This window comes from Prunus persica, chromosome G4 (genome assembly GCF_000346465.2).
Source record: "Prunus persica cultivar Lovell chromosome G4, Prunus_persica_NCBIv2, whole genome shotgun sequence".
Classification (NCBI taxonomy): domain Eukaryota; kingdom Viridiplantae; phylum Streptophyta; class Magnoliopsida; order Rosales; family Rosaceae; genus Prunus; species Prunus persica.
Window position 1 is genome coordinate 2,288,531 of NC_034012.1, and position 13,249 is coordinate 2,301,779.

Below are 13,249 nucleotides of genomic sequence, written 5' to 3' on the forward strand. Positions count from 1 at the left end.
AAATTTTGAATAAAAATAATTGAAATCTTGTTACATCGAAAAGAATTTATCATTAGAAATTCCTCGATAGAAAGAGATTATATGCTACATTTATTTTTTAGGTGTCCTTAATTAAATTATTATGAATCAATATAGGGACACGTAAGTAAATGCAATTAATATAGAAGGTCCAAAATTTGGATAAAAACAATTGAAATCTTGTCACATCAAAAAAAATCTATCATTAGAAATCCCTCGATGAAAAGAGATTATATGCTACATTTATTTCTTAGAGACACCTAAGAAAAGGATATCTTAATCAAATTATTATGAATAAAACTCTTGTAAAAAGTAAATAAAACAAAAGGATATATTGGACTTTGATACGATTTTGTAGAGGAAAAAGAAGAGGGCCACACACTTCACTTTACTTCACCACGGTAAAGTGGCAATATCGCAACATGATTAGGTGTTTGTTTTTTATTTTGTTTTGGCTTTGTTTTTTTCAGACAAACACCAGTGGCAGTTAAGAGCAAAGGTTTTGCCTTGTAATGTTCGATAGAGGGAGAAAAAGGCCAGTCCCTAAGCCTTTCTGTTCAAAAGATGGGTGCTTTTGCTTTTGCTTGTGCTTGTGCTTCTTCCATGGCCAGACAAAATGAAAAGCAGAGAAGATAAGAGGAGAGTAGAGACTTCTAGTAACTTCCTTCAACTTTATTGATTTTTCAAAATTAAGAGACATGAGTATTTGTAGCTACTATATAATTTAGTGGGGGGTGGGGGTTGGGGGTGGTACAATGTTCCTGTGGTGATGAAATAACAAAATGGGCCACTACATATTGAGGGGTTTGGTAGCAACCCATATCATAATTATTGGAAAATTGAACTTTATATATACAACAAAAAATGAGTAAACTTTGACAATTCCAAAGGTAGAAAGAATGAGAGAGAGACAGCAGCTCCATGTTGAAGCAGAACTAAAACACTCAACTTGGCACATATCCTCCAGCCCCACCATGAGTTGATTTTCCAAAGGAGGGAGGGTAAAGAATAATATAATAACTTTCTTGAACAAAACTTTTTAACTTGAATCAATGTCTCTGTTACCGGCCACAACTTTGCGGTGACGCCTAGAACCAGACCTTCGATCTCTCCCGCGCCTTGGGCCCCTCTTACCTGGGCCATTTACAACCCTTTCGGGCAAAGTTTCGACTGATGGTTGAACTGGTGGTTCGTTACTTATAACTGGTGGCGGCGGCGGCGGCGGTAATAGTGGTGGTGGAGGAACAGCCACAGGAACACGAGGCGCCAGGTGCTCCAAAACATCTCTATGATATTTCTGTAGACAGCAATAACATTTATAAAAATACATCAAGGAACATGAGAAAAAAGAATAACCAAACTGCAAATGCACCCCAGTAACCCCACCACCATCAAAAAGGAAAATACATGTTTTTCTGAGTACTTTAAATAAACACCATACACTAAAAACACATAGCTCCAAACCTTATGCATTAAATAACTACCTGAACAACAAAATTGCGCCTTTCACAGTCGTAGAACATATTGATAGTCCAGTTTGTCCTTTCCCTGATGTGGTCTCTGACAGTGGAGAAACTAATTTGGTCCCTGGAAGTAAAACGATCAACTTCATTGAACCAAAGACAAGTGAGAAGGTTGCTGATAGGGACGTGCTCCCTTATTATTACACATCCTTCAGGAACATCTGCAGCAAGGCCCAAACAAAGAAACTTAGTAAAGCAAAACATATATGATTTATATAACAGTCAGAAGTTCCACCTACCACTTATAATAGGAAGCTTTGCCTCGGAATATGGGGTCAAACCTTCCTTTTTGTAAAACTCAATCTGGAAGTCAATAGAAGCATTCTTGTATTTTCCAGCTGCTTTATTTGCCTCAGCTTCCGTAAACACGTCAAAACGTTTATAATGTTTAGAAATTGCAAAAGTTACATTTTTTCTCCACAAGAACCTGAAATATTGTTTATTTAAAGGATGCATAAGCATGGATACTGGGAAAACCAGGTAAAACTTGGCTGGATAAAACCAGTATGAACTGGGTGCTATTTGCTTTTCAAGATGATGTTTATACCCAAATAAGTAGAACACTGAAATTGATTGCATAAATGGACAAGACCCCGACAAAGATTAAGAAGACCTATTTATCATGATAGTAATACCTTTCAAGAATTTGATATGGATCCACGACAAGTTCAAGCTTCCCATCAATCCATAAAGAAAAGCGGGCATTTGGAAACATCCTATGCACTAGAAGCTTAGGAATCTGGAAATATATATATATAACTGAGTCAAAAGGCGCATCAAGGTACAACAAATGTATATGACACACAGCATTCTTCCAAGGCACCACCCCCACTCTTAGCATAAGGTACTACAAATTTGACGAATGTAATCAGCCCCATTAATCCTAGTTACACATTTAAATACAAGGCAACACCACCACCCTTAGCAAAAGGTACTACAAATTTGAAGAATGTAATCATACCCATTAATTCTAGTGACACATTTAAATACAAGCCAACACCACCACTCTTAGCAAAAGAAACACACCATTCAAACTAAATTCGTTCCTTCCTTCTAGAGAAGCTTAAATTATATTTTACATGTTTCCAAATCATCGTAATGTTCACTTTTGACCAATATCTTACACAGCATGATCACAACACCAGTCTAGAGATTATTCAGGAAACTAGACAATTCACAAGCCAAACTCTGCTCTAGAGTCAACAAAACTTGCAGGCAAAGAATTATAAATCTTACCTTCCCAGTCCGCCTTCCATCCGTATAAGGAGGGTTATGCACAACAACAGTTCTCCATATACCAACTTTCCTATCGCTGCCCAGTTTTCCAGAACTCCTCAAATAAGCTTCCGTCACCTCATCTATAAACATGTAGAAGCAAACGGTCTCCTTGGAATAATCACTAATGTTTGTCGGCTGGTTTATCTCATCAAAATTCCCTGATGGAACAGATTTAATTGATAAGGAAGGCACCATATTTATCTAATAAAAAGTTGTTTCTAAATCATACTGAACATTACCAAATATAGCTGATGCAACAACCACACCATGACACTGCTCCATATCATGTAGGTCAACCTCATCCATATCATATCCTGTATTGCGTCCAGGTTTACTTCCACCAACAAATCTGATTGATGCACAAATCCATCAAACAAAATGCACCATAAACATAAATGCGTGAAGGGCCAATGGAAGTAGTACTCATTATTACTGGACTAAATCATTTTTTAAAAACAAAAACTCAGGTAAATGTAAAAAATATAAAATCAAAATAAACGTTGGTGCCTACAAAAGTATTAAGGAAAGCTTGACCAAGGTAAATAAAAAAACATACCCACAGTGCACACTCATTGACTCTCTTATATCATAAGAATCACTCCTTTGCTGCAAAGTAGGATATCCACCAAAGTCTGAGCCTCCAAATTCTGTTTCTCTAGACAAATTTTCTTCATAAATGTATGTTAAATTCTTAAGAACAGGAGAATCTGAAGGGACCTTTGGCATCAAGGCTATGGCTTCCTCCACAGGAAGGTAACATACTGGACAAGCTGAATTGTACGGGACGGAGAAAACTCAGCAACATCATTAACATCAGATAATTTGAGAGATAAGGTCTGGAATTACAAAAAGAAAGAAAAAGAAAAGGTAGAAACTTACGCCGTGGTCCAGTTCTTTTTTTATCTGCTGGTGGGGGAGGCAATGTGAATAGATTACATGGATGCCCAGGAGGAAGGGTGTAACCCAGAAATACAGCAGGGGGAGGAGGAGGCAATGCTAGCGAAAAAGTCACGTTGTTACTTTGCGGTCCATGTGTTTGCAAGGATCCAAGATAACTTATAGTGATGCTATTGTTAACACTAATGTTTTCGACACTGACGCCTTGTTCATCTTCACCTATATATGAGCCAATACGCATATATTACTTCCTCACACAAATCAAATATTTAATTTTGAACCAGAAACATGGATATCAAGTTAAATACAGTTAGCAGAAACATAAGGAAGAATAGCCTAAGCTAAGGATTAGCCCAATCAATGTGCTAGACTAATCCTTTACTTTCAATTGGGAAAGTATGTTACACCCACCTCTCTTCCCCGTCTTCAGAATTGAACTCAATAGTTTCATCTAAATCATCTAATATCAACTTAAACTACCCAATATCCATATCAAAACAGAAAACTAATCCAGAATCAAATTATTAACTTAAGAAATCAAGCATGCAAAGGACTATGAATCAAACCTTTTCCAACGTACAAAACCCAGACGAAAACCGCGGCGGAGATGAGACAGAGGAACAACATTCCAACCTTTTTGCGGCCGGCAAACTTGCAGATCCAATGGAACAACCTCTCCTTCTCCTTGAGCATCTTTGAAGGCTTACGTGCAGATTGGATTGGCGACACTCCGTTGTTGTTGTTCTGTAGCTGTTTATCCAAAGACCCATAACTCCCTGAACGAATCCCCAATGACCCTCCAGTCATTGTTGATCCAAACCTTCATGTACACCTCTCATCTCCCTCCCAGCCCTCTCATTCAAAATCTCTCACAACACAGATTTTCCTCAATTACCCACTTAATAAAATCCCAAAATTTCAAAGACCCACTTCACCAAATCAGCCCCAGAATTAGGGGCACTTCCAAATTTCACTGAATCACAAGCTCACCTATCTGCCCAAATGCACTTAAACAAAACCGCCCCACTAACACTCAGAGAACTCAACCTTCCAACTCTGGTTTTCTTATTTCCAAGAGACAAAAGATAAAGTTGGGAGTAAGAAGCAGGAGCCAATATGCTTCTGGGAAACAAGTATCACAGAAAACTAAGAACAAAAATTTTGCATTTAATCACTGAAATAAATGAAATATGAACAAATAAGAATTTGAACTCTATGCTGGGGTGGAAAATCTGGGATTGGTGCTTGGGTTTGTAGGGTTTATAGCATAAATCTAGGTTTTTATGAAATCTAGGTTTTTTTTTTTTTCTGAAGAAATCTGGGATCACAATTTACAACCAGCTTTCTTTTATGTTTGCTAATTTTGAGGTGATGACGGAGCGGAAAAATTCTTGGATTATTTATATTGTCCCAATTACGAAAATAATTTAAATTAAAACATGGGAATTCCTGATTGGCTAACCTGCGCCATGTGCATAATGTTAACAACCGGACGGTGATTTATCACTTATTGTGGTACTAATATTTCGTGCTACCTAAGCTCAAATAGAGACGTTTGGCAATTTGGGAATTTTATTCCTCTTTAAATGTGAAACAAAGGTCTTGGTCATTGAAATTGAAATGCGTGTTAACAATTTTCTATTAGTTCCAAAAAAATATTTTTTATATATATATATATACCAGTTTGTTGTCTTCTTACTTTACTTTTGTTTTTTCATTTTCTTGTTTTACCGTCTTCAAAATCAAAATCATTTAAATATTTTATTGACAAAAAAAAGATCATTGAAATATTATTTTTCCTTGAAAAAGAGTTCTTGGGATTTTCTTTATCTCTTTTCTTTTTGGTTCATTATTTGAAAAAACAATAGGTCCTTTTAGACTTGGGATTGTCCTCAATAAGGCCAGGTCATCTAAATTTGATAGTGACCCAAGTTTTACAGCACTTTAGTGCTACTTTTACAAATTTACAACTTGCAAGCATGTATCACCTTTTTTCTTATTTTGATAAAATAATCATGTATAACATTGATATGCGAAATTACTTTTAACAATGGGAAGTTAATTATTTACTTGCACAATTTCTGAATTTTTTTTAATGTGAGAGTCGCATCGTTATGTGGCGTTACCAATTCATTTATATTATAATATATGTATTGGTTAATATTATACCCTATATTCATAGAATATCAACAACGTCATCTAATAATATCATATATCTAGATTAGTAACGTTTCGTAATGGTGTGAACATCACACCCCAATGATTGTTTTTGCACAATTCAATTGTTAAGTACCAAGTCCACATTTTTGCACCAAAAAAACAATAAATTCTGTCAAAATAGGAATACCAAAACTGTCATTCTTGGTGGGTTGTGCTAACAATGCTATTTCTATTTGATTTGGCTCAGAGAGTCAGAGTGCAATATGAAGTTCTTAGAAAGTTGGGAAATCCTTTCTCAACTATTTTGTGGATAGGATAAAAACTAGACACAAGACCTAATCATATGAATATAGGGAATCAATCACAAAGAGTACATCCGTTTATTACAAAATCACTCGTGCAAGTTAATATCTTTCTCAATTTGCAACACTTCTTTTTTTATATGTGAAAGGCGCATGAAAGTCCATTATAATTAGGGCATTGTATCTTATGTTTTATAAGGGCTTTACCTTGACAATAAGACCACGTAACATCCTTATGCGAAAGCTCTGAGAAAAAATTAATCAAAAAATTAAGAGATAAAATGTGTTATTCTCAAAACTATCCTTCATAGTCTAAAACACTTTCACATAAAAAAAATACCACGTAACATCTATTTACTAGTTCTGCTAGTGATTAGCGCAGATGCGCTTCCCACCTTGCACTCGAGTTCGAATATTCCTTTTCGTAATTTAGATCATATTAAAGTAGAATATCTCTGGTATAAAAAAAAAATAAAAATAAAAAGTTGGTTCATTTGTTAAAAAAATAAAAAAAAAGAATTGTGAATAAAATGAGAAGGTCCCAATGCATTAAACATCTAAAGATTTTGTGCAGCTTTGGAGTCGGTTGCCATGCTCATACTCAAAGGGAGGGAACTCCCCGAGGGCCCCTCTCTTTGTTTATTTTTGCCAGATGTGAAAAGTTGTAAATGCTCTTAGCGATTCAAAATTAATGAATGGAAAGACGCCCAAGTTGCGAATTGATGAATGGGATGGATGCATGGATTTAATTCCATCCAATATTGGGTTATTTAGAAAAAGGTTTAAAACATTCGTCAAAACAGCTTGCTACATAATGCGGACATGATGAGTTATTTAGAAAAAGACCACCAGTAATTATAATTAGATGCATTAAACCTTCAAATCCCTTTCCGCCAAGTCATTGCTTTTTCCATGGTTAATAATTCAAAATCATGTGTCGAAACTTTTCCAAGTTGCTTCCAATCCAAGCCAAAGGTCAACGTCCAAGGGGACCAAGCTAGACCACGACTTCACCGCCTTTCTGCTCAATTAGCATCCCCGTGGGCTGAACCATCCCATTGAATTGCATCGTTTATTATTATTTCTTTCTGGCTTTTGTAAACAATGGACCATATGGTTCGCATGCTCTCCACCATGAAAGCCTCAAGCCTGCGTGCAGAGGTGCTCCTTAACCTAATGTTATCCAATCTATATATATATATATATATATATATATATATATATAATGATATTTTACTTTAGCCAATCTGACTCAGGTGGTGCAGAGTCGGAGCGCATCCACTTCTAGCTAATCTGACTAAGCTCATGACTGCTCAACTTATAAAATTTAGAAAATAATAAAAATAGAAATCACCTTTGATTATTTTTTTTGACTAAATATGGGCTGGTTAGTGGGCTTCAGGCCCAGTCAACACTCTTGGCATATCAGAAATTATCCTATCTTCTTTTTATATGCAGGAGATAATGAAAGTCGAGCATGATGCATTATGGGCAAATTTTCCTTTTCTTGTACAACTTGGAACTTGGTAGTTTGAAATGAAAGTATATATATTATTGTTGCTTGCATCTGCTGTTTGAATCCAACGGGTGTTTCCAGAAAGACAGATAGGTGGTCATCTCTCTCCTATTTGACTAAAAAAAAGTCCATTAGTTGTGTGTTTGAACTTGAAAAAATGGGTCATCTTTTAGTCTCCTCTGTTTTTTCTTCTCATTGCTCTATTAGTTCTCTCTCCTGGTGTCTTATATATCTCAGGGCTGCGGGCGGCGGCTGCTGAACATGTACACTTTCGTGCTGACTGATCCGCAGTTACTATTTGACTATTTCACTTTCACTTTCGAGGCCTCTTTACTTGTTTGTTATCTTCACACCAAAACCTAAAAAAGAAATAAAAACTTATATGCTTCAAAGCTGGCCTGCATTCTGCAGCCGCTAGCTATTGTCAAACTCAAACCCATGTGGTGTGTGGTGTGTGGTGACTGGTGAGAGAGAAAAGAAGTCGTGCAGGCCAGTCTGAGTTCACAACTTTGATCTGCTGCATCATTACACTATCTACATATATCTGCCACATATCATCCTTATATTAATACATATTAATATTAAGATCATGCTAGATTGGTAACATAATCCTTATTAAGTTGCCATAGTTGAGCATTGACTTGTACTCAACTCACATGTTCGCATTCTTATTCGTTCTCATCCTTTTAATCTGTGAACCGAACATATCCTTAATGTGTTTATAGAGAGGAGAGCCATGGGAATGGGGCTCATTGTTTTCTTCTTCTCATCACTTGTACGCGAAACCCATGTTCACATCCTTCATTTGCATATAATTAATCCAAAGATTGACTTTCGTATATGTTTCCTTTTCAATGGGAGTTTCATTTTCTTTTTCTATTTTCCACTCACATTAATTTATCTGTCTTGCTAACACAAACAGACACTCAGACCCTAAAAACGACAAATGAAAAGCCCGCAAACAGACAAAGACAAACACCTTTGCTTGCCTGACAGAAAAAGAATTACAATGATGAATTTGAAAAACCAAAGCAAGCGAAACAACCGGCCAAAAGTGAAAAAACAGATCAAGTAATGACATCAAAACATTGGATTGGATGGTCGTCTCACCAAATTGTGATTTAGTTTAATCAAGTAATTAAATAACAAATCCAATATAAAATGTAAAATTGCAATTATATAGACGCTTTGGTGTGTTCTGCCACTCATGGTTGCCCATTAAACCCATTTTGGCAAATCAAACCTTTTAATTATTTCGTCCGTCGTTGATTATGATGGGCTACCTATCTGGAAAATCACCATCTCTTTAAATTTATTTAAAACATAATTAATTCATAGGATACGTTAATTTATTATAATACATGTATATTTACTTATTAATACTATACCATATGTCCATGACATATAAATCATATCATATTTGAAACACTATATGATGGTGTGACTATAACACAAATTTCTTCATTACATGCATTGCAAAATCAAATAGTAAGTTGACATCATTTTCTTGAAAATGCTAATCATATTGCCTACAAACTCGTACATAATGTGAAACTCATCATTTAACGTGCAGCTAGCTGTAACTAGCAAGTCTCGTATTCTTTATGAATCTTAAACAAAGACATATTTGCAATATAATTTAATAAGACTTATCTGATCTGACTAGTTTGGAGACGTCGTGTTCATATGCAGTGGTTAATTAACAACTAAAGGAGAGTTCAATCTTGTTTTTGTTGCTAATGGTGCAAGATTTGCAATGAAATTTCAACTTAACACGTCATTCGAACATATCCCACGTTCACCTTTTAGTTTAGAATAATTGTTTCGACCATGTAGAATAATAACATTCAAAGTTTAATTACGTTTCTTTCCCAATCTTGTTTGTTCATTTTTTTACTAGGGCAAAGCCGGCAAACTATGAACTCGAAAGTCAAACAACTTGCTTAATCCCCTTTTGTTATTGTACGGATAGCAAATAGATTTTTCTCCGAATGGCCCAAAAGTACGTATAAGCAAGCAAACTATGCTTTGAGAGAGACAGACACAGAGCGAGAGAGAGAGTTCAACAGAAGCAGCCGCAGCTGCCATTTGAATTTGAATATGTACCAAAATCTATTTGTTGTTTCGTACGAAAGAGGAAAGAGGCGTTCGTTGACTTTTCAACCTCAAATTTGGGCTACGTTTTCTCTCGAAATAACCAACATGCCATTTTGAGATTCATGTATGAGGCAAGCCGTCAATGTCAAGTTCACACTGGTTGACTAAGAATATTATTTCTTTAACTCCAATTTCCCCATAGAAATCCAATCACGCAAATGATGAAGGAAAAAGAAGTTCATTTTCTAATTTTCACTTTCGTTTACATACGATAAAAATATAAAAAATTTATAACTCAAATAATTAAAAATAATTATCACTACATCCGCTTAAATCGATAAAAATTTCAACTATTTTTTTCTTTGTACGGAAATTTCAACAAAGAACATTGCACGAGAAAAAAAGAAGAAGATATTATTATCTCTGCATGCTTTTCGTGTGCACGGTCCCAGCCACATGCCCTTTCGAGTCGGCAAGTCTGCCTTCGGCCAGACAAACAATCCCACCACAACAATCAAAGCCAAATGCCATTTTCGTAGTTACCCCAATATCCAAGGGCAAAAAAGACACATATCCAGCGGAAATTTATGGGTTTCTTTGGCTACACAAATCACATATGTTCAGCTACAAAATAATAATAAAAAACCCTTCTCTGCATCCCCTGTTTCATTTCATTCATTTCTCTACATGAACGAGCTTCCTCTGTTTTTCTACAATGAAGGAAACAAACCAGCATCCCAAACATCTCCTCCTGCTAATTTTACTGCCTGCAATCCTATCTCTCCAATCAGCTTTGGCTGTGGACTTTGTGTTCAATGGCTTCAACTCCTCAGACATGCTGCTTCTCTACAGCAACGCCACCGTCGAATCTAGGATTCTAACACTCACAAACAGCACAAATTTCTCCATCGGCCGAGCACTTTACAAGTCCAAGATCCCCGCCAAGGCACCAAACTCTTCGTATGTGTATCCTTTCTCAACTTCTTTCATTTTCTCCATTGCTCCTTACAAGAACACTCTCCCTGGCCATGGCATGGTTTTCATTTTCACCCCGGTTGCCGGCATCAAAGGCACGAGCTCAAGCCAGCATCTTGGGCTCTTCAACTTCACCAACGATGGCATCCCCAGCAACCATGTGTTTGGTGTGGAATTTGATGTTTTCAAGAATGAAGAGTTCCAGGACATTAACGACAACCATGTTGGTATTGATGTGAATTCCCTCAAGTCTGTAGAAGCACATGAGGCAGGGTATTGGCCTGAAAATAACGATGGCAGTGACGACAAGGATTTCAAGAAATTGAAGCTGAACAGTGGAGAAAATTACCAAGTTTGGATTGATTATAAGGATTTCTTTATTAATGTTACTATGGTAAGAGCGGGCATGCAAAGGCCTCGAACCCCAATTTTGAGTGTTTTTTATAATTTATCTGATGTTTTTGAGGATGAAATGTTTGTTGGGTTCACAAGTTCAACAGGGCAGTTGGTTGAGAGCCATAAGGTTTTGGCTTGGAGCTTTAGCAATTCCAACTTTTCGTTGAGTGAGAGCTTGATCACTTCGGGTTTGCCTTCTTTTGTGCTTCCAAAGAGTCCGATTTTCAAGTCAAAAGGTTTTATTGCAGGAATTGTAGTGGGTGGTTTGTTTGTAATTGGTGTATGTGCTCTGTTTTCTCTGTTTTTGATTAAGAGGCATAGGAGGCTAGCAAGGGAGAGAGAGGATATGGAGGACTGGGAATTGGAGTTCTGGCCGCATAGGATTACTTATCAGGAAATCGAAGCGGCTACGAAGAGTTTCGGAGAAGGAAATGTGATTGGGGTTGGAGCCAATGGGAAGGTTTACAAAGGTGTTTTGGCAGGAGGGGCAGAGGTTGCAGTGAAGCGCATTTCACATGAAAATGATGGAATGAGAGAGTTCTTGGCTGAAATTTCAAGCATCGGGAGGTTGAAGCAAAGGAACTTGGTAGGGTTGAGAGGTTGGTGTAAGAGAGAGAAGGGTAGCTTCATGCTGGTTTATGATTATATGGAAAACGGAAGTTTGGACAAGAGGGTGTTTGATTGTGATGAGAGTAAGATGTTGAGCTTTGAAGATAGAATTAGGATTTTGAGAGATGTGGCTTCAGGGGTTTTGTACTTGCATGAGGGTTGGGAATCCAAAGTCCTACATAGGGACATTAAGGCAAGCAATGTGCTACTTGATAAGGAAATGAATGGAAGGCTTGGGGATTTTGGGTTGGCAAGGATGCATGGTCACGGTGAAGTGCTTGGCACCACTAGGGTGGTTGGAACCATAGGGTACCTGGCCCCGGAAATCATACGGGTCGGGCGAGCATCGGATCAAACCGATGTGTTTGGGTTCGGGATCTTGATTTTGGAAGTAATGTGTGGGAGGAGGCCTATAGAGGATGGGAAGCCACCTTTGGTGGAATGGGTGTGGCAACTTATGGTACAAGGCAAATTAATGGATGGGTTTGATGAGAGGCTTAGGACTAAAGGAGAATTCAACGAGGAGGAAGTGGAGAGAGTGCTGCATTTGGGATTGTTGTGTGCATATCCTGACCCAAATGCTAGACCATCAATGAGACAAGTGGTCAAAGTCTTGGAGGGCAAGAATGATCAGCCGGAGGAGTCTGAAACTGAGGATATGGATGCATATTTGCTCCACAAATTGCAATCCAAAGAGATGTGGTCTGATTTTTCTCAAACTTTTGGGTATGGATCAGCACACCCAACTTTTGAGGATATTAAGCAGTCCATATCCACTTCAATGTCTCTGTCTTGGTCCAATACTAGCATGGTGGAGGGCAGGTGAATTTCCATTACGCACGAAATGCAACGACGGAGTTACGTGAGGGTCTGAAGTTGTTTTAATCTCGCAAATTTTACATGAATAAGATTACCCGAAAGATAAGTAGCTAGCTCTCCACCACATGGAAAGGGGATTTTCCTTTTGCTTTTTTTTTTCTTCCACTTATATTCATTCATTTTCATTGGATTGGGTGATGTAGAGGTGTCTTTTCTTTTTCTCTCTTTGCAAATTAGAATCGTACATATGTATTATAGCATACTTTACGATAAAATACGAGTGATTTTTAACTTAACATGCACATTATGTCACTACTAATAAAGTTACGTTGTCTTTTTTATGCATTCTCATTCAAAGACAACTACTATTTACATGAGATATGAGGAGACAAATTTGTATGAATTTTGGTGTGGAAAGTGAAGAAAATGACTAGGTATTTATAGAAATTATAAAAAAAAAACTGAATTTTTTGATAATTTTTTTAAAAAAATTTGGTATTTAAATTGGCGGCTGATGTTAGCTTGCTCATGCAAGTCTTCCCTTGTTTCGTGATCCCACTTCTTGCCATGGCAACTTTTCCTTTATGAAGATTATTTTTGAAACCTAAGTTCTCTTTTGACATTGACAAAATAAGATCGGTAGAAGTGCCCTTACGACA

At 37.0% G+C, this 13,249-nt stretch overlaps 2 protein-coding genes across 2 annotated transcripts; one reads left to right on the forward strand and one right to left on the reverse strand.

Annotated features, from left to right (window-relative positions):
* LOC18778966 lies at window positions 670-5,207 on the reverse strand. The gene is made up of 9 exons (XM_020562047.1): window positions 4,283-5,207; window positions 3,699-3,935; window positions 3,376-3,589; window positions 3,059-3,168; window positions 2,778-2,977; window positions 2,177-2,280; window positions 1,781-1,968; window positions 1,503-1,702; window positions 670-1,315 (listed from the first exon to the last, which is right to left on the reverse strand). Exons 1-9 carry the CDS (start codon window positions 4,521-4,523, stop codon window positions 1,058-1,060), a joined length of 1,752 nt encoding a protein of 583 aa, XP_020417636.1. The 5' UTR covers window positions 4,524-5,207; the 3' UTR covers window positions 670-1,057.
* On the forward strand, window positions 10,270-12,962 carry LOC18778219 (L-type lectin-domain containing receptor kinase VII.1). Its single transcript, XM_007211310.2, has one exon. It carries the CDS (start codon window positions 10,507-10,509, stop codon window positions 12,595-12,597), a length of 2,091 nt encoding a protein of 696 aa, XP_007211372.2. The 5' UTR covers window positions 10,270-10,506; the 3' UTR covers window positions 12,598-12,962.

Bases quoted from the DNA above. Each gene is read 5' to 3' on its own strand.
- LOC18778966 (XM_020562047.1), bottom strand. From the start codon at position 4,523: ATGACTGGAGGGTCATTGGGGATTCGTTCAGGGAGTTATGGGTCTTTG. The intron at 3,936-4,282 runs GTTTGATTCATA...GCTCATATATAG, and splicing joins GGTTTTGTACGTTGGAAAAG to GTGAAGATGAACAAGGCGTC. The intron at 3,590-3,698 runs GTAAGTTTCTAC...CGTACAATTCAG, and splicing joins AAAAAGAACTGGACCACGGC to CTTGTCCAGTATGTTACCTT.
- LOC18778219 (XM_007211310.2), top strand. From the start codon at position 10,507: ATGAAGGAAACAAACCAGCATCCCAAACATCTCCTCCTGCTAATTTTA.